General features: G+C 38.8%; 1 protein-coding gene across 1 annotated transcript in view; it reads left to right on the forward strand.

The window, feature by feature from the left end:
* LMNB1 (lamin B1) overlaps positions 1 to 23,500 on the forward strand; it is a 33,543-nt gene that overhangs the window by 2,872 nt on the left and 7,171 nt on the right. Inside the window, exons 3-8 of the mRNA XM_082651249.1 lie at positions 926 to 1,096; positions 2,515 to 2,640; positions 14,862 to 15,082; positions 16,139 to 16,364; positions 18,002 to 18,106; positions 21,084 to 21,203. Of these exons, the coding sequence (XP_082507375.1) occupies positions 926 to 1,096; positions 2,515 to 2,640; positions 14,862 to 15,082; positions 16,139 to 16,364; positions 18,002 to 18,106; positions 21,084 to 21,203 (969 nt within the window). The remainder of the gene's footprint in view (positions 1 to 925; positions 1,097 to 2,514; positions 2,641 to 14,861; positions 15,083 to 16,138; positions 16,365 to 18,001; positions 18,107 to 21,083; positions 21,204 to 23,500) is intronic.

The raw sequence follows: 23,500 nt of genomic DNA on the forward strand, positions 1-23,500 counted from the left end.
TTGGGAGATTAATGGCAGAACCGGAATTTGAACCCTGGGTTTCTGATTCTATCGAGTGTATCTTCCTCTGGTTAAGAGAAAAATGAGGAAATGCAAAGAAAAACTGCATGCTGTAAGATGATACAGAAACATGTTCTTCTTATATCCCCCTCTTGTGGCCTCTTTAATTATTGCCATTAAAGACACATCTGTTGTGTTTTCAGAGCTAGAAGCTAGAATGAAAATTTTATTCTTAGACTTGTGTTCCTAGCCATTCGAGTTTGGATAGTTCCTTAAAACATAATGTGAAGGATTATGCCTATTATTTCTATTCTTTAATAGTGAATTGTCATATGTACTTGAGATAGCAACGTAATATTGTCAGTAAGATTCTGTATCAATTGATGTTGATACCTTAGCACACTACCAGCTGTTAGGATAAGTCATGTAAATTAGCTTGCTCTGTCTATTGCATCTTAGTATGCCTAAGAAAAGTTTTATTATGTATAAATCTTCTAGTTGAAGTTTTGCTGATAAGTTTCTAACTTATCTTTTAGATTTTTTTCAGAGTTGTCCTTAGTATCATCAGTACAATTTAGAAAAATAATTACGTGCTATTCAGTGTACCTAGTTATCCACGATTGCCTGGTACTTTAGTAAGTCTTCCAGCCATTCCTTGCCTTTAGAGAAATAAATAGGTATGCTACTAAAAAGAAACATAAAATTCCTAGGGCTTGAGATGCTACCATTTCTGTCATTAGTTCCAGCTCAAAAATCTTCTTACTTGAAAATGAAGGCAAAAAAGTATCTATTCACATACTTGCCCTAGGACAAAACATGAGGAGCTTGGTGTGTAATACCTCAGATGGCCTTGATGTCACTCAGACTTGTACCAGTGCAGCTATGGTAAGTAACTTGGTTTTATGTCATTCCCTGCTCCCCACAGGAGATTAATGAGACCAGAAGGAAGCATGAAACTCGCTTGGTAGAGGTGGATTCTGGGCGTCAGATTGAGTATGAGTACAAGCTGGCTCAAGCCCTTCATGAGATGAGAGAGCAACACGATGCCCAAGTCAAGCTGTACAAGGAAGAGATGGAGCAGACTTACCACGCCAAAGTGAGCAGACTCTTCCAGGGATGGCTTTACACACTTGAAGCCTTTGTTTCATAGTCTCCCTGAGAACATGACTTGATGTTTGGTTTGTTCTAGTTTTCTTAAATGAATTCCCTTAGTCTCCATGGATATAAAAAATGGATTTTTTTTTAAAGAAAGCAGTTTTTTATAAAGTAAATGTTATTAGAGATTATTCAAAGAAAGTAGGGTTATTCCACTTTTATCAAAGGTAAGGTTTTTCTCTTTGTCCAACTGATCATTCATGTCAAGTCATATTAGTTAAACTCCAGCCATCTGAAAATAGCTTCTCCTTCAGTAACAAGTACTAATCTTGTTGGACTGCATCTAGCTCTGACTTCCATGTCATCATTGTACATAGGTTGTGACCACCACACTTTGGGCTTTTTTGAACAAAGACCAAATGGACAGTGTCTGCAGTTTCCTCTGCCACTAATTATTCATTAAAAAAAGACTATAGAAACTTCTCTCTTGTATTAGGAGACCATGCAAAAATTTATTAACTCCCTGAGTACGGGCTTTCATAGTAAATAATTTTACCCCAATGTGTTAAATGTTACATGATTTGATTAAAAAGAGTTATTAGTGGAAGACTTAGAAAATTAGGGTCATAGAGGTGTTGAAAATAATTTCCATTGCATGGCCTCAAATTGTTCATGTTGCTTTTAATCCACGTTATGAAGTAATAATTGCCTGGTGAGAGGGAGAGATCTTTTAATCCCTACGTTTAGTTGTTCCGCACTTACTCAGTGCTGGCATTGTGCTGGGCAGTGACAGAGCTTAAGTAAGGATTAGTCAGTCAAAGAGACTCTGGCCTCAAAGGGAGCCAGGGAGGAGACCTACATAAAAAACGTGCCTGAGACACATGCAGAACAGAATGCTGTGGGCATTTGGAGGAGCGGGATATTGTTTCTACCAGAGGAGCTGTTTTTTGCTTCTGAAAAGAAGTGTGTCTGTTTGGTTTGAAATAATCTCTAAATTAGTACTTTCTGCTTATTGCTTTATATTCTGTATCAGATTTGGTGGGTTAGGGGTATATGATGCTTGTTTTCCTACAAATGCCACCACAGTTAAATTGCTCCTGTCCAGTCTCCTTATTAGCAGTGTTATCTGAGACATTAGATATATAATGGATGAAATATTGAAGCACTAAATTTTGGGTAAAGACCCAGGTATATCAGCATTGTTAAGCTCCTATATTGGGAATTGAGCCGAAAAGGCAGAAAGACTTTTAAGGTAATTCATAGCACATCAGCAAACTTCATGATGCTTTTCCTGTTTCATCAACTAGTTACTGGCAGGGTTTAGGTTTGAAATGAGATGCCTTGAGATGAATCATGGTTCCTCATTTGTTTGTTCTAATTCACTAGATGAAACTGACTATGGTCTGCTTCTTTATTTAGCTTGAGAATGCCAGACTGTCGTCAGAGATGAATACATCTACTGTCAATAGTGCCAGGGAAGAACTGATGGAAAGTCGTGTGAGAATTGAGAGTCTCTCATCTCAGCTTTCTAATCTACAGAAAGAGGTAAGTAAGCATGGGAGTTGTACTTGAAGGCCACCTCCACCATGGTAGTCTACCTGCTCAGCTCTGCCTGAAATCACTTTTCAGAGAGGATAGTATTTTCCTGAATTCTGGTTTCACAGTGCTGTCCAGATTATTTTTCTATTCGTCATTTCATAAGCATCCTCTGATCAGAGACTGTTGTTCCTGACCTAATAGATTACTCAGAGCTGCCCTTGAGGGTGCAACCTACTGGCTTATTCCTTGGATTTACCCCAGGGCCCAGGTTTTCTGACCCATCCAGCAGCCTGATCTCCACATAGTGCTCTTTCCAACGTACTCTTTTTCATCACATTTAGAAACCATAATGAAGAAAAACCTGCAGAAATTCTGTGTGGGTGGTAAATGCTTTGTGTTTCTAGACAAATTTTTTCCGTGCTTAGAATACCCAATAGTTAGTGTCTTGGGAAGTAGCATCAATTTGCATCTTAGTTAAGAATTTAGTGACTCATTGATTCTTTGGCACGCCTAACTGTCACATGACTGTTACTGGTTGTGTTGATGGGTGCCTGTCAGTATGTGATGGTGCACTCTGAGTGCAGCGTAAGCAGGTGTGGACACTGCCTGAAATCTGGTTTTTAGTCTAAGGGTGATGTCGATGTGCACACAAAGTACATGTACAACCATAGAAGTATGCAGAATGTTTTGATAATCTACTCACCTTAATTACTTGGAAAGTAACTTCAGCTTCTGTTTTCCTTAAGGGAGGAAATTTTGTTGTTTTAAATTTTCCACATGAATAAACTTTTTTATTCTTGATTTAAGCTTTCTTTTTCCTTTGTTTTTAGTAATATCCTTTTCTGATTGTAAAACTGAAGACATTTATTGTAGGAATTTAGAAAGCAATGAGTTATATAAAACAGGGTGGTGTAAAAAAAGTTAATTAAAAAACAGAAGTTTTTACAATGCTTATCATGTGTACTTACTTTATTACTCACAACATAAATTTAAAAATTATTTTGGACCTATTTTGTCCTGATAGTATTTTGAAGTTTTCATGTAACAGTAGAGCTGGAAGGACAAGGACCTTTGAGTTCATTCAGTCTGACCACAGACCTGGGTGAGTTTAATGACCGGCCCAGAGCATGTAGGCTGATAAATGGGTTTCTTTCATAGTTCCCAGTTTTTCCCTTTACACCTCACTCTCTTCAAAGATTTTCTTTTAAGAATTTAACAATCTCACCACCTAGAGGGGTGGGATAGGGAGGGTGGGAGGGAGACGCAAGAGGGAGGAGATGTGGGGATATATGTATATGTATAGCTTATTCACTTTGTTATAAAGCAGAAACTAACACACCATTGTAAAGCAATTATACTCCAATAAAGATTAAAAAAAAAAAGAATTTGGCCTTTCAGAGAATGCCTGTGAGAATAAGTGCATTCTAGAAAAAAAAGAAAAGAATTTAACAATCTCTTTTCCATTGCACCATTTAATAGGTACCTTTCCAAAAATAGTCCTGTCTGTTTTTACTCTGAGTTGACATTTACTACTTTTATCCATCTAATAAATCGTATTCTAATTATCCCCTCTTCCTCAATTTTACAATTCCCTGTCTTTTGAGGGGTGTGGGGATGTGGCTGGTGCTTAATCCACTTGATTATGCTACGTATGGATGTTTACAGATGAAAAGACGAAGACTTGCCTGTGGTTAAACAGTGGTAGGCTCTGAAATTTGGTAGCTACGTCTTCTGACTCAGGTCCAGGGCTGTTTCCCTGTTTGCCTGGTAGCTATGTTCGCATCTTTGCAAGTTTTTTGGTTAACTTCATGTTAGTGGTTTTTAAAAAATGGCAGGCAGGGCCCTGGGGGTTTTGAGGAGCTCACTCCTTAGGAAATAGGAGAGAAGCACCTCCTTCAGCCAGAATAGTTTAAAATTTCTCTCTAAATTTCAGGGGGATGGGGAATGATCCTTTCATCTATTCATTACTGGTATCAGATTTTATGATAAATAATATATCTTAAGGGATATCTTCTTTGGTTGATAAATTTTAACCTTAAAAAGATCACCAAAAAGAAAAGAACCATATATTTTTCATACTGTATATCTTAATTGTATTTGTTGTGGAGTCTTAGTTTCATCATGCTGCATGTTAGGCCATAGAACTTCCTTTTTGCTTAAGTGACTCATGTTAGTGAAGTACTTCCTTAGTTTTACTTAAAATTGACATAGCCTTTATTTTTTATTTAAAAAAATTTTTTAACATCTTTATTGGAGTATAATTGATTTACAATGTGTTAGTTTCTACTTTATAACAAAGTGAATAAGCTATACATATACATATATCCCCATATCTCCTCCCTCTTGCTTCTCCCTCCCACCCTCCCTATCCCACCCCTCTGGGTGGTCACAAAGCACCGAGCTGATCTCCCTGTGCTATGCAGCCGCTTCCCACTAGTTTTCTATTTTACATTTGGTAGTATACATAAGTCCATGCCACTCTCTCACTTTGTCCCAGCTTACCCTTCCCCCTCCCCATATCCTCAAGTCCATTCACCATGTCTGAGTCTTTGTTCCTGTCCTGCCCCTAGGTTCTTCAGAACTATTTTTTCTTTTTAGATTCCATATATGTGTTAGCATACGGTATTTGCTTTTCTATATCTGACTTACTTCACTCTGTATGACAGACTCTGTGTCCATCCACCTCACTACAAATAACTCAGTTTTGTTTCTTTTTATGGCTGAGTAATATTCCATTGTATATATGTGCCACATCTTCTTTATCCATTCACCTCTTGATGGACACTTAGGTTGCTTCCATGTCCTGGCTATTGTAAATACAGCTGCAATGAACATTGTGGTACCTGACTCTTTTTGAATTATGGTTTTCTCTGGGTATATGCCCAGTAGTGGCAGTGCTGGGTCATATGGTAATTCTATTTTTAGTTTTTTAAGGAACCTCCATACTGTTCTCAATAGTGGCTGTATCATTTTACATTCCACCAACAGTGCAGGAGGGTTCCCTTTTCTCCACACTCTCTCCAGCATTTATTGTTTGTAGATTTTTTGTTGATGGCCATTCTGAACAGTGTGAGATGATACCTCATTGTAGTTTTGATTTGCATTTTTCTAATGATAAGTGATGTTGAGCATCCTTTCATGTGTTTGTTGGCAATCTGTATATCTTCTTTGGAGAAATGTCTATTTAGGTCTTCTGCCCATTTTTGGATTGGGTTGTTTGTTATTTGATATTGAGTTGCGTGAGCTGATTGTAACTTTTGGAGGTTAATCCTTTGTCAGTTGCTTCATTTGCAAATATTTTCTCCCATTCTGAGGGTTGTCTTTTGGTCTTGTTTATGGTATCCTTTGCTGTGCAAAAGCTTTGAAGTTTCATTAGGTCCCATTTGTTTATTTTTTTATTTCCATTTCTCTAGGAGGTGGGTCAAAAAGGATCTTGCTGTGATTTATGTCATAGAGTGTTCTGCCTATGTTTTCCTCTAAGAGTTTGTTAGTGTCTGGCCTTACATTTAGGTTTTAATCCATTTTGAGTTTATTTTTGTGTATGGTGTTAGGGAGTGTTCTAATTTCATTCTTTTACATGTAGCTGTTGAGTTTTCCCAGCACCACTTATCAAACAGGCTGTCTTTTCTCCTTTGTATATTCTTGCCTCCTTTATCAAAAATAAGGTGACCATAGGTGTGTCGGTTTATCTCTGGGCTTTCTATCCTGTTCCATTGATCTATATTTCTGTTTTTGTGCCAGTACCATACTGTCTTGATTACTGTAGCTTTGTAGTATAGTCTGAAGTCCAGGAGCCTGATTCCTCCAGCTCCGTTTTTCTTTCTCAAGATTGCTTTGGCTATTTGGGGTCTTTTATGTTTCCAAACAAATTGAGAAATTTTTTGTCCCAGTTCTGTGAAAAATGCCATTGGTAGTTTGATAGGGATTGCATTGAATCTGTAGATTTCTTTGGGTACTATACTCATTTTCACAATGTTGATTCTTCCAGTCCAAGAACATGGTATATATCTCTCCATCTATTTGTATCATCTTTAACTTCTTTCATCAGTGTCTTATAATTTTCTGCATACAGGTCTTTTGTCTCCTTAGGTAGGTAAATTCCTAGGTATTTTATTCTTTTTGTTGCAGTGGTAAATGGGGGTGTTTCCTTAATTTCTCTTTCAGATTTTTCATCATTAGTGTATAGGCATGCCAGAGATTTCTGTGCATTAATTTTCTATCCTGCTACTTTACCAAATTCATTGAGTAGCTCTAGTAGTTTTCTGGTAGTGTCTTTAGGATTCTTCTCTATGTATAGTATCATGTCATCTGCAAACAGTGACAGTTTTCCTTCTTCTTTTCTGATTTGGATTCCTTTTATTTCTTTTTCTTCTCTGATTGCTGTGGGTAAAACTTCCAAAACTATGTTGAATAATAGTGGTAAGAGTGGACAACCTTGTCTTGTTCCTGATCTTAGAGGAAATACTTTCAGTTTTTCACCATTGAGAACGATGTTGGCTGTGGGTTTGTCATACATGGCCTTTATTATGTTGAGGTAAGTTCCCTCTATGCCTACTTTTTGGAGGGTTTTTATCATAAATGGGTGTCGAATTTTGTCGAAAGCTTTCTCTGCATCTATTGAGATGACCATATGGTTTTTCTCCTTCAGTTTGTTAATATGGTGTATCACATCGATTGATTTGCATATATTGAAGAATCCTTGCATTCCTGGGGTAAACCACACTTGATCAGGGTGTATGATCCTTTTAATGTGCTGTTGGATTCTGTTTGCTAGTACTTTGTTGAGGATTTTTGCATCTATGTTCATCAGTGATATTGGCCTGTAGTTTTCTTTCTTTGTGACATCTTTGTCTGGTTTTCATATCAGGGTGATGGTGGCCTCATAGAATGAATTTGGGAGTGTTCCTCCCTCTGCTGTATTTTGGAAGAGTTTGAGATGGATAGGTGTTAGCTCTTCTCTACATGTTTGGTAGAATTTGCCTGTGAAGCTATCTGGTCCTGGGCTTTTGTTTGTTGGAAGATTGTAAATCACAGTCTCAATTTCAGTGCCTGTGATTGGTCTATTTAAATTTTTCTATTTCTTCCTGGTTCAGTCTCGGAAGGTGGTGCTTTTCTAAGAATTTGTCCATTTCTTCCAGGTTGTCCATTTTATTGGCATATAGTTGCTTGTAGTAATCTCTCATGATCTTTTGTATTTCTGCAGTGTCAGTTGTTACTTCTCCTTTTTCATTTCTAATTGTATTGATTTGAGTCTTCTCCCTATTTTTCTTCATGAGTCTGACTAATGATTTATCAATTTTGTTTATCTTCTCAAAGAACCAGCTTTAGTTTTATTGATCTTTGCTATTGTGTCCTTCATTTCTTTTTCATTTATTTCTGATCTGATCTTTATGATTTCTTTCCTTCTAACTTTGGTGTTTTTTTGTTCTTCTTTCTCTAATTACTTTAGGTGTAAGGTTAGGTTGTGTATTTGAGATGTTTGTTGTTTCTTGACGTAGGATTGTATTGCTGTAAACTTCCCTCTTAGAACTGCTTTTGCTGCATCCCATAGGTTTTGGGTTGTTGTGTTTTCATTGTCATTCGTTTATAGGTATTTTTTGATTTCCTCTTTGATTTCTTCAGTGATCTCTTGGTTAGGTAGTAGTGTATTGTTTAGCCTCCATGTGTTTGTATTTTTTACAGATTTTTTTCCTGTAATTGTTATCTAGTCTCATAACGTTGTGGTCGGAAAAGATACTTGATTTCAATTTTCTTAAGTTTACCAAGGCTTGATTTGTGACCCAAGATATGATATATCCTGGAGAATGTTCCGTGGACACTTGAGAAGAAAATACATTCTGTTGTTTTTGGATGGCATGTCCTATAAATATCAGTTAAGTCCATCTTGTTTAACGTATCATTTAAAGCTTGTGTTTCCTTATTTATTTTCATTTTGGATGATCTGTCCATTGGTGAAAGTGGGGTGTTGAAGTCCCCTACTATGATGGTGTTATTGTCGATTTCCCCTTTTATGACTGTTAGCATTTGCCTTATGTACTGAGGTGCTCCTATGTTGAGTGCATAAATATTTACAATTGTTATATCTTCTTCTTGGATCTATCCCTTGATCATTATGTAGTGTCCTTCTTTGTCTCTTTTTAAAGTCTAATTTGTCTGATATGGGAATTGCTACTCCAGCTTTCTTTTGATTTCCATTTGCATGGAATATCTTTTTCCATCCCCTCACTTTCAGTCTGCATGCGTCACTAGGTCTGAAGTGCGTCTCTTGTAGACAGCGTATATACAGCTCTTGGTTTTGTATCCGTTCAGCTAGTCTATGTCTTTCGGTTGGAGCTGTTTTTTTTTTTTTTTGGCGGTACACAGGCCTCTCACTGTTGTGGCCGCTCCCGTTGAGGCTCCGGACGCGCAGGCTCAGTGGCCATGGCTCACGGGCCTAGCCGCTCCGTGGCATGTGGGATCTTCCCGGACCGGGGCATGAACCCGTGTCCCCTGCATCGGCAGGTGGACTCTGAATCACTGTGCCACCAGGGAAGCCCTGGTTGGAGCATTTAATCCATTTACATTTAAGGTAATTATTGATATGTATGTTCCTGTTACCATTTTCTTAATTGTTTTGGGTTTGTTATTGTAGGTCATTTCCTTCTCTTGTATTTCCTGCCTAGAGTAGTTCCTTTAGCATTTGCTGTAAAGCTGGTTTGGTGGTGCTGAATTCTCTTAGCTTTTGCTTGTCTGTAAAGATTTTAATTTCTCTGTCGAATCTGAATGAGATCCTTGCTGGGTAGAGTAATCTTGGTTGTAGTTTTTTCCCTTTCATCTCTTTAAATATGTCCTGCCACTCCCTTCTGGCTTGCAGAGTTTCTGCTGAAAGATCAGCTGTTAACCTTATGGGGATTCCCTTGTATGTTATTTGTTGCTTTCCCCTTGCTGCTTTTAATATGTTTTCTTGGTATTTAATTTTTGATAATTTGATTAATATGTGTCTTGGCGTGTTTCTCCTTGGATTTATCCTGTATGGGACTCTCTGCACTTCCTGGACTTGATTCACTATTTCCTTTCCCATGTTAGGGAAGTTTTCAACTATAATCTCTTCAAATATTTTCTCAGTCCCTTTCTTTTTCTCTTCTTACTGGGACCCCTGTAATTCGTGTGTTGGTGCGTTTAATGTTGTCCCAGAGGTCTCTAAGACCATCTTCAATTCTTTTCATTCTTTTTTCTTTATTCTGCTCTGCGGTAGTTATTTCCACTATTTTATCTTCCAGGTCCCTTATCCGTTCTTCTGCCTCAGTTATTCTGCTATTGATTCCTTTTAGAGAACTTTTAATTTCATTTATTGTGTTGTTCATCATTGTTTGTTTTGTTCTTTAGTTTTTCTAGGTCTTTGTTAAACATTTTTTGTGTTTTCTCCATTCTATTTCTAAGATTTTGGATCATCTTTACTATCATTTGTCTGAATTCTTTTTCAGGTAGACTGCCTGTTTCCTCTTCATTTGTTTGGTCTGGTGGGTTTTCACCTTGCTCCTTCATCTGCTGCATTATTTCTCTGTCTTCTCATTTTGCTTAACTCACTGTGTTTGGGGTCTCCTTTTCACAGGCTGCAGGCTCATAGTTCCCGTTGTTTTTGGTGTCTGCTCCCAGTGGCTAAAGTTGGTTCAGTGGGTTGTGTAGGCTTCCTGGTGGAGGAGATTAGTGCCTGTATTCTGGTGGATGAGGCTGGATTTTGTCTTTCTGGTGGGCAGGACCATATCCAGTGGTGTGTTTTGGGGTGTCTGTGAACTTCTGATTTTAGGCAGCCTCTCTGCTAATGGGTGGGGTTGTGTTCCTGTCTTGCTAGTTGTTTGGCTTAGGGTGTCCATCACTGGAGCTTGCTGGTCGTTGAGTGGAGCTGGGTCTTAGCGTTGAGATGGTGATCTCTGGGAGAGCTTTTGCTGTTTGATATTATGTGGAGCCGGGAGGTCTTTGGTGGACCAATGTCCTGAACTTGGCTCTCCCACCTTAGAGGCAAAGGCCTGACACCTGGCTGGGGCACCAAGACCCTGTCAGCCATATGGCTCAGAGGGAAAGAGAGAAAAAAGGAAAGAAAGAGAAAGTGGCAGGGGGTGGTGGTGGTGGTGTGACGAACTGGGAGATTGGGATTGACATATATACACTAATATGTATAAAATGGATAACTAAGAAGAACCTGCTGTATAAAAATAAAATAAAATAAAATTCAAAAAAAGAAAGAAAAGGGCTTCCCTGGTGGCGCAGTGGTTGAGAGTCTGCCTGCCGATGCAGGGGACACGGGTTCGTGCCCCGGTCCGGGAAGATCCCACATGCCGTGGAGCGGCTGGGCCCGTGGGCCATGGCCGCTGAGCCTGCGCGTCCGGAGCCTGTGCTCTGCAATGGGAGAGGCCACAACAGTGAGAGGCCTGCGTACCGCAAAAAAAAAATGCTGACTTAGAAAATATTTTTTAAGATATATATATATATATATATATATATATATGATAGTGTTTTTATGTTTTGGAATTAGGAGTTTCGTACATTGCTTATAGCATTTCTTTCATTTCTATCTAGATGTTTGACTTTGGCCAAATTAATTGATTGGTCAGAGACTGTTTGAGTGGCAAAAGAGTCTACAGTGGCACTTTGAGATTACCTCTACTTTTTGTTTTTCTAACACCTGAACTCTGGAAACTTCTGTTGCAGCTAGATCATAATAAACTGGTACAATTATGTTACATACTTTAAAACAAAGAAAACCGAAGACCATTAGAAACCAGTTAGTAAAATATTAACTCTATCTGCCTGTAGAGTTACAGGCAGAATCTTAACAGATAGTTTAGTTAGACCTCTTCGTTTTCCTAATGTGGATACCAGTTTAGTGAGGTATGTTACAGCTAATGGCAGAATCAGGAAGAAGAATCTAGGTCTATCTCTCATGTTGTGTTCTTTGTTGTATTTCACTACAAAGCAGGTGTAGAGCAGCTATTTAAACTACATTTAACTATTTCTATTTAAAATACAAAATGGCTCAGAGTAACTTTAAAACTTATTTATACCTAGATTGTGATTTTTCCCTCTTAAAGAACTCTATAACATCAAAGGCGGCCAAATAGAGACATTTTGGTGTTTACAAATTGAGGCTCAGAAATTAAGTCTGAATCTTGGGTGATTTATGTCCCTTTAGATTCCACGTTGTTGCCCATCTGTTTCTCCCACATGGGAGATAAAAGTGAAGAGATTGATTGAAGAGGAGACGTTTTATTTATTTTTTTTGGCCACACTGCATGGCCTGCGGGATGTTAGTTCCCTGACCAGGGATTGAACCCGTGCCCCCTGCAGTGGAAGTGAGGAATCCTAACCACTGGACCGCCAGGGAGTTCCCAAAGAGGACACATTTTACACTTCTTATATTTTCTTCCTCCAAAAAAAATCATAAGCCTGAGAGGGAGAAGAAATGGATTTCTCAGTTTATAGCCTGGTTTTTTGCAAATGCAGTTAAATGCAAATTCTCTGAGGCAGGATTTTATTTAGTATCACTCTTGAGATGAATGCCTGCTTCTGATATAGAATGTCTCTGGATTTTAATAAATTGATTAGTTGATTTTTTTTTAATTAAAAAAATTTTTTTGGCTGTGTTGGGTCTTCATTGCTGCACATGGGCTTTCTCTAGTTGCAGTGAGCAGCGGCTACTCTTCGTTGCAGTGTGCAGGCTTCCCAACGTGGTGGCTTCTCTTGTTGCCGAGCATGGTTTCTAGGCACGTGGGCTTCAGTAGTTGCAGCGTGAGGACCCTAGAGCGTGCTGTCTTCAGTAGTTGCAGTGCGTGGGCTCAGTAGTTGCGGCGCGTGGGCTCAGTAGTTGCGGCGCGTGGGTTCTAGGGTGCACCGGCTTCAGTAGTTGTAGTGCATGGGCTCTAGAGCACAGGCTCAGTAGTTGTGGTGCACGGGCTTAGTTGCTCCGTGGCATGTGATCTTCCCCGACCAGGGATTGAAGTCCCCTGCGTTGGCAGGTGGATTTTTTACCACTGCGCCACCAGGGAAGTCCCTGGTTGATTATTTTTTAGATAACCTTTTTATTTTGGCATAATTGTAGCTTTACAGAAAAGTTAGAAAGCTGGTACAGACAGTTCCCTTATTTCCCTCCCTGAGTTTTCCCCCCATTGTTAGCATCTTAGGTGACTGTGGTTCATTTGTCAAAACTAAGACACTGACATTGGTACATTACTATCAACTATACTCTAGGCTGTACTGTAGTTTTTGTGTTTTAGGATACCACAGGTCTCTGTAAGTCTCCTCTGGTCTGTGACAGTTTCTTAGGCTTTCTTTGTTTTTCATGACCCTGAAAGTCTTGAGAAGAACTGGCCAGGTGTCCTGTAGACTGTCCCCCAATCTAAGTTTGTCTGGTGCTTTTCTCATGATCAGCCTGGGGTTATGGATTTTAAGTGCCCTTCTTGTTACATCATATCAGGGATTACGTGACATACACACAACATCACTGGTGATGTTAACCCTTACCATTGATTAAGACAGTGTTTGCCAGGTTTCTCCACTGTTAAGTTACTATTTTTGCCTTTCCATACTCTGTTCTTGGGAAGCAAGTCACTGAGTCCATCCCACTCTCAAGGGTAAAGGGCAGGAATTTAGCTCCACACCCTGAAGAAAGTATTTACCTTTATTAAATGGAATTCTTTTGTAAAGATTCATCTTTTTTCCCCCTATTTGTATATTTATTTATTCATTCATTTGTTTATATCAGTATGGACTCATGGAAATGTTTTTATAAAATGTTTTTTAACACAATATCGAATACTACATTGTTTTACTGGCTCAGATTGTTCTAGCTTTGGCTATAAGGAGTTCTGTCAGATTGGCTACCATGCTCCTCCTTTTTTTGAGCACTTCTTTACTTTCTGGTTCTATAAGATGCTCTAGGCTCATCTTGTATTTTCCCTGCCCCAGCTCTAGAATCAGCTATTTCTGCAAGTAGCCCTGGTTCTTTTTATTGAAGAGTGGCGTCTAGAATTAAGATCTGGGCACTGAGTATGCTCATTGGTATTGGGGTGTCATTGCTTCTAGGCCTGCTTGTGGGCAGAGCTATGTAATAAATGTGTATATGCTAACCTATGTTTACACATTTATCTGTAATTGTATCTCTGTCCACTTGTGTTTATATTAAGGTAACCAAGAGTTTATACATATGTCTCTGACTCTAACCCTGTACCACTGGGTTCACTTTAGGCTTCCTTCCTTGCTTACCTGTAACTGCTCTCTGAGAGTAAGAAACCTGGCTTCTGCCATCCCATTTACTTATTTATCCAGCCCCAGTATACATGCAAAGTAATTTCAGATTTTTTAATCTGTACCCCTGTGAGAAATAAATTCACTAACCTGGAGTGTAGTGTTTCTGCATAACATAGAGCTCCTTTTTATCTTTAGCCTTCTAGATTTAACTTTTGCACAGTATGTGCCCTTTCTCTCCTGCTTTGATGTGCAGGTACTTGTGATTTAAGGGCCTAAGCTATACATCAGTCTTTCTGAGTTGATTACCTTTGTTATTTTCTGAGGTTATGGAGATGAATTCTGTCTTGGAGAAATACAGATGAATAATTACCTAGTGAACCACAGGGTTTCTAAGATGAACCTTCTGGTATAGGATGTGTGATTTTTCATTTTTTTAATACCAAATATGAAGTTTCTATGTTTACAATAATATTTCCAGACTACCATATATCATATAGTCTTTGCATGCTGATTGAGCGTGGGAAAGAACAACAGTTCTAAAGTGGTAACTGGAATCGCTTTTCTTCAGTTTCTGAACAGTTCCAGCATTTCTCCAAAAGATACTAGGTTTCTTTTGTCAATGAGTTTTCTGTCTTTTAATTCTTTACTTTTGTTACTTTATTCTTTTGAGCTCACTGGTTTGTAGGGGAGCCAGACTTGACTTTTACTAAAACCACAGCTTACAATTTTGTTTTATTTGGTCAAGTAAAGAAAAATTATATGTACATTTATGACAGATTTGAGGAATATATCTTTTTCTAGCCTTTTTATAAGATAAAACTTTCCTGAGGGCTGTATTTTGTATTGGAGAAATTTTTGGGTTTTAATTTCTTAAAATAAAAATTTTCTTGGATTCTGGTGTCAGAGATTGGATTTGTTCCAGTCTAGGAAATAGTTTAGAATAGCTGCCTTGTGCTACTGTTGGAATGTTCCTAGAAAGTAAATGTGTTCCCTTGAATCTTAAGTCTAGAGCATGTTTGGAGAGGATTCAAGAGTTGGAGGACTTGCTTGCTAAAGAAAGAGACAACTCTCGCCGCATGCTGTCTGACAAAGAGAGAGAGATGGCGGAAATATGGGATCAGATGCAGCAACAGCTGAACGATTATGAACAACTTCTTGATGTAAAGTTAGCCCTGGACATGGAAATCAGTGCGTACAGGAAGCTCTTAGAAGGCGAAGAAGAAAGGTGAGTAACTTAGTTGTCACCCTACCTCATAGTCTGCTTTTTGCCCCCACCCTTTCTATTTAAAGAAAAGTAAATAGGTTTGTTTTTTTTTTTTTAACAATTAAGGCAACTTTAAATATTTTCTTGTTTCTTTTAATACCTAGCTGTAGAGATAGGTAGTAATAGATCATACTTTTACCTCAACAGTAGAAGTTGTTCAAGCAGTCTTATTATTTTAAATGCTGAACTCTGTCAGGATAGAGTCTTTCCTTTGAGATTTAAAATGTTTTGATAATTTAATATGTTGCAAAATATCAGATTTGCTGAAAGAGACTTTATACTTATTTTTCAAATCTGGTTAGTGTACTAATCCTTTTATACCTTTTCTGAGAAAAAAGTTCCAAAGGGAAAGTGTCTGATTTAGAATAAAAGCCATTTAATTTCAGTATTGTATACATTGTGACTGTAATTTTGTAAAAAGAAAATGCAGGTATGAAAAACTTAAGGAAAGTGTACTAAGTGTAACAGGGGTTGTGGTAGGGTGGTGGTAGATGACATGTTCACCCCAATGTCCTCCCCTCATCTCCCCACCCCCTGGTTTTCCAAACTTCCTGCATTATGGTTATAGTCTATTCCTACCTAAAACATTCAAATAATACTTTTTTAAAAAGAAAAAAAAGTATGACAGTGGGCATTGTAGCACAAATAAGTTTCTCTTCGTTAAGATATATGTTGGGGCTTCCCTGGTGGTGCAGTGGTTGACAGTCCACCTGCCGATGCAGGGGACACGGGTTCATGCCCTGGTCTGGGAAGATCCCACATGCCGCGCAGTGGCTGGGCCTGTGAGCCATGGCCGCTGAGCCTGCGCATCTGGAGCCTGTGCTCTGCAATGGGAGAGGCCACAACAGTGAGAGGCCTGCGTACTGCAAAAAAAAAAAAAATGTATGTTGGCTTTGTCTAACAGATTGTCATTAATGTTTTGCTTTAGTAATGCATGTACAGGATATTAATATCCTTTTTTTAAGGTAGGAAGGGCATATGTGTTTCATAATTGGAATGTTTTATTCCTCCATGTAGATTGAAGCTCTCTCCGAGCCCTTCTTCCCGTGTGACAGTATCACGCGCATCCTCGAGTCGCAGCGTGCGTACAACCAGAGGGAAGCGGAAGAGAGTGGACGTGGAAGAATCCGAGGCCAGCAGTAGTGTCAGCATCTCTCATTCTGCCTCAGCCACTGGGAATGTCTGCATTGAAGAGATAGATGTTGATGGGAAATTTATCCGCTTGAAGAACACTTCCGAACAGGTGGAAACACAGACCCCTTTTTGTCCAGCGTGGCTTTGCTGATTGGTGTCTTGCAATTGTAATAACTTCTCAGCCTTTATTTGGATTCAGTCTGTGGAATAAGAGTTTCCTTCTCCTTGTTAACCTAAATTCATGAAATGTAGTATAAATTTAAATAGGAGGAGGAAGAGGGATGGTGCGCTTAGTAGTTTAAAGATTTTATTCTTTAGCTCTTCTTTAGAGAGCCAGGGCTGTTTTTCACATCTGGTCATTTTGTCACCGTGGCCTTCCTAAGGATGAATTATTAGTATTCCCTGTCCTACCTAGCCAGATTTGTGAAGAAGTTAGATTATGAATATAGATGGTAGATATTCTTTCCCAGCTGTTAATTTTATGGAAGGAAGGAAATACGAGCCCAGACTCGGACACGTGTAGGGAGTGTTTTTCTCTCTAAATAAATGAATGAATAGTACTGATTTAATTTATATCAAGACTAGTATGAAGCCCTATCTTGAAATTATTTGTTTAAAAGTAAACATAAAATATTCATAGCAGGGAATTCTGAACTTTTGCGCTGGGGCTTTTGAGAGCTCAGTAGTGGAGGTCTTGGGAAGACCCTGGCTAGGCATCATTGAGCTGGGGTCGTGAAGGGGTATCAGGTGATGCCAGAGGAAGGCAGGTCTGGGGTGTAGTGGGGATGCAGTGGGATGGATGTCACTTCCAGAAGCATGTTCAGGATTTGTAAAATGTTTGTAAAATCACTCCTTTTCTCACCAAAGCTATTGAAACTATCTTGCATGTGGATGAATAAATACTTTGGATGGGCAAAGGAGCTTTAGCAGTCCTGATATGGAAGAGCATAGGTTCTAAGCCCTCTTAGTCACGACTTCAGAAACTAAAGAACAGAGTACTTTACTCTGTACTGTAACAGAGTACTGCTACTCCATTGTAGTAGTTTGGCTGTTTTTCAAATGGCATTGCTGTGCTTTGTGGAGCTATTCTGGAGCTGGCTCTCAGCCTTGTTTACTCCTGTCTTTGAGTTAGAGATGGATATAAATAAATTAATTCAGCTAATTGCTTTAATACCCTGCACCGTTCCTCAGGAGAGTCAGGCAGCTCTGGGCAGCCTGCGGGCTAGCGTTGATAGCCGGTGCTTGGGACTGGCTCATTATGTCATTGAGCCCCTTATGCTTTAAGGTAAGAGTTAAATATGGGCAGAAGTGGTACAGATGAAGAAGAAAAAGGACATATTTTCTTCCTTCTCTTTCCAAGCTTTATATATGTATATTTTAAAAGCTTAAAGCATCAAAAATTAGATGTTTATAATGGTGGTTATGAAGCTAGATTGTGTTGTAAATTTAAATTATATACCTGTTCTAGCATTGAATATCACCATTTAATTTGGTACACATCCCTTTTCTTGCAGTTTTGTCCTCTTTAAAATTAAACACTTTAATAATTAAAACTGCAGCATTGTCAAAGTTTCTGTTTTTCTGAATGACAAAACCATGTTTTCTTTTCATAGTAGGAAAATATGAACCATGGGAAGACAGTCATAAAGTTGTCTTAGTTTAACTGCCTATGGATTGATTTATTTGATTATTCCATAACTTTCTGTATATTTGAAGTGACCTTGTTTTATTTTGTTCTTTCAATAGGATCAACCAATGGGAGGCTGGGAGATGATCAGAAAAATTGGAGACACATCAGTCAGTTACAAATATACCTCAAGATATGTGCTGAAGGCAGGCCAGACTGTTACAGTAAGTTAATTTAGTTATCATTTAATTTAACTTCATTGTCTTAACCAATAGTTGAAGTAATTAAAACCATTTTAGCTTAAAGAGAAGCATTTTAGAAATGGGCATTAAAATGTTTTTGACATTATTAGGGAATTACAAGTGCTATTAAAGATTTTTAAAATTCTTTGTTATTGAGAGTGGTAAGTGACTATTAAAAGTGAAAGAATTGATCTTTGAATTATTTTTATTTTCTCTACTCCAGTAGAAATTAGCAGCTGACACCCCCCCTTCACCCCTAAAGAAGTTGAGGTGACTGTCTCCTTTTATCAATTCCTTTGTAAAAATATTAAATACATGTTTAAGATTTTATGATTGATACAGACCTTACTGAGTGTTTAAGATCAAAAGCTGAAACAGGTTAGAACTTCTCTTTTAAAAAGTGTATTCATAGAACTTGCCACCACATTGTGAAAATATCAGATGCTAATTTTGTAATAATGGGTAAAAATTGGAAAAGATATCCTAACCACGCTATCTTTTCTTTTCTTTAGTAATTATTGTAATGAGAGGAAATTTCTCAGCCCTGTTATGTGTCTTACGGAAGCTGCATAATGTGATGGAAAGAGTCTGACATTTTTAATTCAGAAGATTCAGATTTGAGCGTGCCCTTTATCTCTTTAAAAGTATAAAACCACTCTGCCAATCATCTGCTTTTTCCACTGGATACAGTTCCTCAGTGACTAAATAGATACATATATTCTATAGGTCTAGTGGAGAACTCAATTTTCACATAAAAAAATGTAAGGCATTTTTTTTTTCTTTGGTAGCTGGCATAAATGTGTTAAGAAGCTCTTTGGAATGTGGTAATCATAAGTGATATTTCTGTAAAATTGTACAAGGCAGGGCAATAGCAAAGATCAGTTTAAAACTCCAGAACAGGGGCTTCCCTGGTGGCACAGTGGTTGAGAGTCCACTTGCCAATGCAGGGGACACGGGTTCGTGCCCCGGTCTGGGAGGATCCCACATGCCGCGGAGCGGCTGGGCCCATGAGCCATGGCCGCTGAGCCTGCGCATCCGGAGCCTGTGCTCCGCAACGGGAGAGGCCATAACAGTGAGAGGCCCGTGTACCGCAAAAAAAAAAACAAAAAAAGCAAAAAACCCCCTCCAGAACAGAAGTAAGGGAACTACTATGTAATTTTAAATTTTCTTGTAGCCGCATTAAAAACAAGTGAAAAAGAAAGATGTGAAATTAACTTTAGAACTATGTTTTAAATTTAACCCAATATATCTAAAATATTATCATTTCAACATCTGATGAATATAAAAGTTATTAGATCACTTTAAAAAATATCTATTTATTTATTTATTTGGCTGCACTGGGTCTTAGTTGCAGCCCACAGGATCTTTGTTGCAGCATGTGGGATCTTTAGTTGTGGCATGCAGGATCTTAGTTGCGGCATGTGGGATCTAGTTCCCTGACCAGGGATCGAACCCGGGCCCCCTGTTTTGGGAGCGTGGAGTCTAAACCACTGGACAACCAGGGAAATCCCTTTTTAAAAAAAAAAAAAAAAAACTAAATCTTGACACTTTGAGATACCCTTACAGCACACCTCAGTTGGGACTAGCCATGTTTCAAGTGCTCACAAGCCACATATGGCTACCATATTGAACGACACAGCTCTAGGACATACTAGTTTTAGGTTAAATTACCCAGTAAGGTTACTGACGTGTTACGATTATTATTAAACACTAAACCAACTGTATGATTCCATATGGACTAGTGAAAAGTATAGCTTGAGGTTAGATTAACATTCCACATAACCTGAAAGTCAGCCCAGATCCAGTTCTCTTTTCAGTTTTATCCTAGTAATGCTCCTTGCCCCTTTCCATTTATAATGGTGATGGAAGATCTGGAAGCTTCAAGTGAGCACTTTAAGAGGAAGGGGTCTCTCCTAATTAGTAATTGATAAGGTCTTCTCCCCATTTAAAAGAATACCTGCTTATACTATCTCCAGTCTTCATTCTGCCATCATATGGCCCTTTATATTGCAAGACAATTTATGGAGTACAAAACTTTCCTGTCTCTTTTCATATTGTCTTTTAGAAAGATCAGGACTGGTAGTAGTGTCCCTACAAGTGAGGACATAGAGGTTTGTAGAGGTGTAGTGTTATGTCCATGATACAAACCCAGGTTTTCTAACTCTCAAGTGTTCTCTATTCTACCAATGCTCTTCTGCCAGTAAATACATAAAAAATGTTGCAGAATTTCCCTGCTTATGAAAAGGGAAATCTTTCTGTTTCTTTTGCCTATTTCTGTAGCAGTCATATTTTCCATTGAATAATGGGTTATTTGTTTCCTGAATTCTTTTTGGAATTCAGACTCAGACACTGGGGTATTATGACACTGTCTCTGGTTGGATATATACCACCTTCCATTAGAATATTCTAGATAGGCTGTCTGCTGCAGAGCTTTTGAGAGAAGTTGGTCATCTCCTCAATTCCTGCTATAGGCAGCTGGAGGATACCATTGGAAGGGGTAGAAGGCTCTAACACGGAAGGGATGGCTCATGAAACCCGTAGAATAATAGAATGCTAACAGTGAGAGCTTATATTCATTGAGTCAGCCATCTCCTCCATGTGGGTAATCATTTTTCTTCACAACAGTGTATTATCAGTACCATTTCTGTACCATTGGAGGGTAAGTAAGGTAGCTTGCTCAAGGTGAGCTGGCATGTAGGCGAGCTAGGATGTGAATCTAGGCAACTTCACTTCAGAGTCCCGTGTGTCAACATTTTTATTTATCAGACTGGGAAGCTGAGGCCTAGCTAAGCTCTATGGGATATACAGCTAGTTAATATAGCAAGTCTAAAGCTAGGCCATAGTTCTGGAACTTTTAGAATCAGTCCTCTTACAAGGTGTTAAAGTCTCATCATTATGTTGTTATTGGCACGTGGGAAAGCTGGGCTCTGTGTAGAATGATTTCCTTTTTTCTTTCTAGATCTGGGCTGCAAATGCCGGTGTCACAGCCAGTCCTCCCACCGACCTCATCTGGAAGAACCAGAACTCTTGGGGCACTGGCGAAGATGTGAAGGTTATATTGAAAAATTCTCAGGGAGAGGTATGGTCATTTTATCGGTACCACCACAGTGTCAATTTTTTTTTCTTCATTGAAGTATAGTTGACTTACAATGCTGTGTTAATTACTGCTGTACGGCAGAGTGATTCAGTTATACATATATGTACATTTTTTTTTTTTTTTGGCCACGCCACGCAGCCTGTGGGATCTTAGTTCCCTAACCAGGGATTGAACCCGGCCACTGGCAGTGAGAATGTGGAGTCCTAACCACTGGCCTGCCAGGGAATTCCTGTGTACATTCTTTTTTTAAAATACTTTTCCATTATGGTTTATCATAGGATATTGAATATAGTTCCCTGTGCTATGCAATAGGACCTTGTTGTTTGTCCGTTTTATATATAATAGTTTGCATCTGCTCATCCCAACCTCCCACTCCCATCCCTGCCCCAACCCCTGCCCCCTTGGCAACCACCAGACTCTTCTCTATGTTCGTACCACAGTGTCAGTTTCACCTGAGAGTTCATCATGCAAGTGTGATTTCTTTTCAAAAATCAAATTTAAATGTGAAGTAACTGATTGCTTAAATCAGACCAAGGCTGCTGAGTCAATGAAAGAGATGCTAACTCCAGGTTTTAGGAATGAAATATGATTGTTAGTACAGGTTCCAGAGTCAGTTTGTGTCCAGTTTCTGTCTTCACTGCCCAGTGACTTTGTGACTTTGGGTAAGTTCCTTCACCTCTCTTAGTTTTATCATTTTAAAGTGGAGATAGTAATAACAAGATAACTAATATAAATAAGATAATATAATGAGAATAATATAAATGAGACAATCCTTGGGAAATGGTCAGAATAGTATCTGGCCACTGGTAAATGCTTAGGTTATTAACCTTGTTACTGACTTTCAACATGCTCGTGAAACTGAGTTTAAGGATTGTGGAGTGTACATTTGCTTGATGTGTATGTTTTCAGCACGTCAGTCCTAGAACTCTTGTCAAAGAACCTTACCTACCCCCACTGTCACATAAAGACACTCCCAAATTCCCCCAGCCACGCACACATACCAAGAGATGAAAATGTCTTCAAGGATGGCGTGGTTTCAGGTCAAAGTACAGTATCCCCTTAGGGATTTCTTCTCTGCTCCCATAGTGCCCAGGCACAGACCTTGTCTAGCTTGTCACGTTGTCCTCTCTCACTAGAGTAATAAGCATGTCAAGGGCAAGGACCTGTTCTGATTTTTCCTGGCACATAATAGGCACTTAGTGAGAAATTGCTGGATAAAATTTTAGGAAAATCAAACATGGACCTTTACTTAAGTTCAGAGAAATAAAGTGTGATTAATAACATTCATTCTGGGGGTCTGAGGTGTTTGCATACGAGAAGTCCTCTGCCCAGCCATCTTTCCAGCCATCCCTCACTGTAAACATCTGCTGGTGTTTAGACTGCTCTTAGTAAGGAATTCACTGTCTGCTGAATGAAGAATGCCCTTTATCTCAGACTGAGGCTAAAAATGAAAGGTCATCTGATGATTTCCACTGCAGACTTCAGTACAGTTCACCTCCAAATACTTGCTGGTTCTCAGGGTGTGGGCGTTTACAGATGCCTTCCGGAATTCACAAACTTCGAGGAGCTGGATCTCCTCCTGTTCTCTGTGTGGAGCCCTGCTCGCTTTTTGCCTTCGGCACTTTGGAATTCTTCCCAGTTGTCACTGGTGCTGCTGCCCAAGTGCTGAAATTACTGCAGCTCCTATGCTGGTAGTTCCTTCGACATCTAAAATTGGCAGAATACATGTCTCTTTCAAAACAGTGTTACGAGTGCCGATTTGCCCAGATTGAAAAGCACAGTTTTAAGGGGCTATGGTAGATGAAATAGGTTTTCATGAACCATGGAATCTAGTCAGCACCTTTTTCTGTGTGAAAATGTGTTCCAAGTTAGAAACGATCTTATAGGAGGATATTTGGAATGCAGCGGGTTTAAAAGCGCACAAAATAGATACGACAAGTGAAAAAGTAGATGCCATGACATGGGATATGTCTGGAGGTAGTATTACCAGTGATGTTTCAATTAAGCTGAATGAAGCTCAGGTTTCCCTTCATAATTCAAACCACTGAACTCTATAATGGATTATTTGGTTGGTTTGTTTTCCTGTTCTTTTAATAAACTTCTGCATTCTGCTTGTTAGGCTCTATGAAGTGACCTCTGTCAGAAATGAGGAAAGTATTATGAATACAGTTCTTATTTCTGTGATTGTCAGGCAAGTACTTTTGGCATTTATTCATTTAATTTTGTGAGACCATGTTTATTAATAGATCCCAGACCATATTTATAATAATTCATAATTA

The sequence above is a fragment of the Grampus griseus genome, assembly GCF_964374135.1.
Source record: "Grampus griseus genome assembly, chromosome: 3".
Classification (NCBI taxonomy): domain Eukaryota; kingdom Metazoa; phylum Chordata; class Mammalia; order Artiodactyla; family Delphinidae; genus Grampus; species Grampus griseus.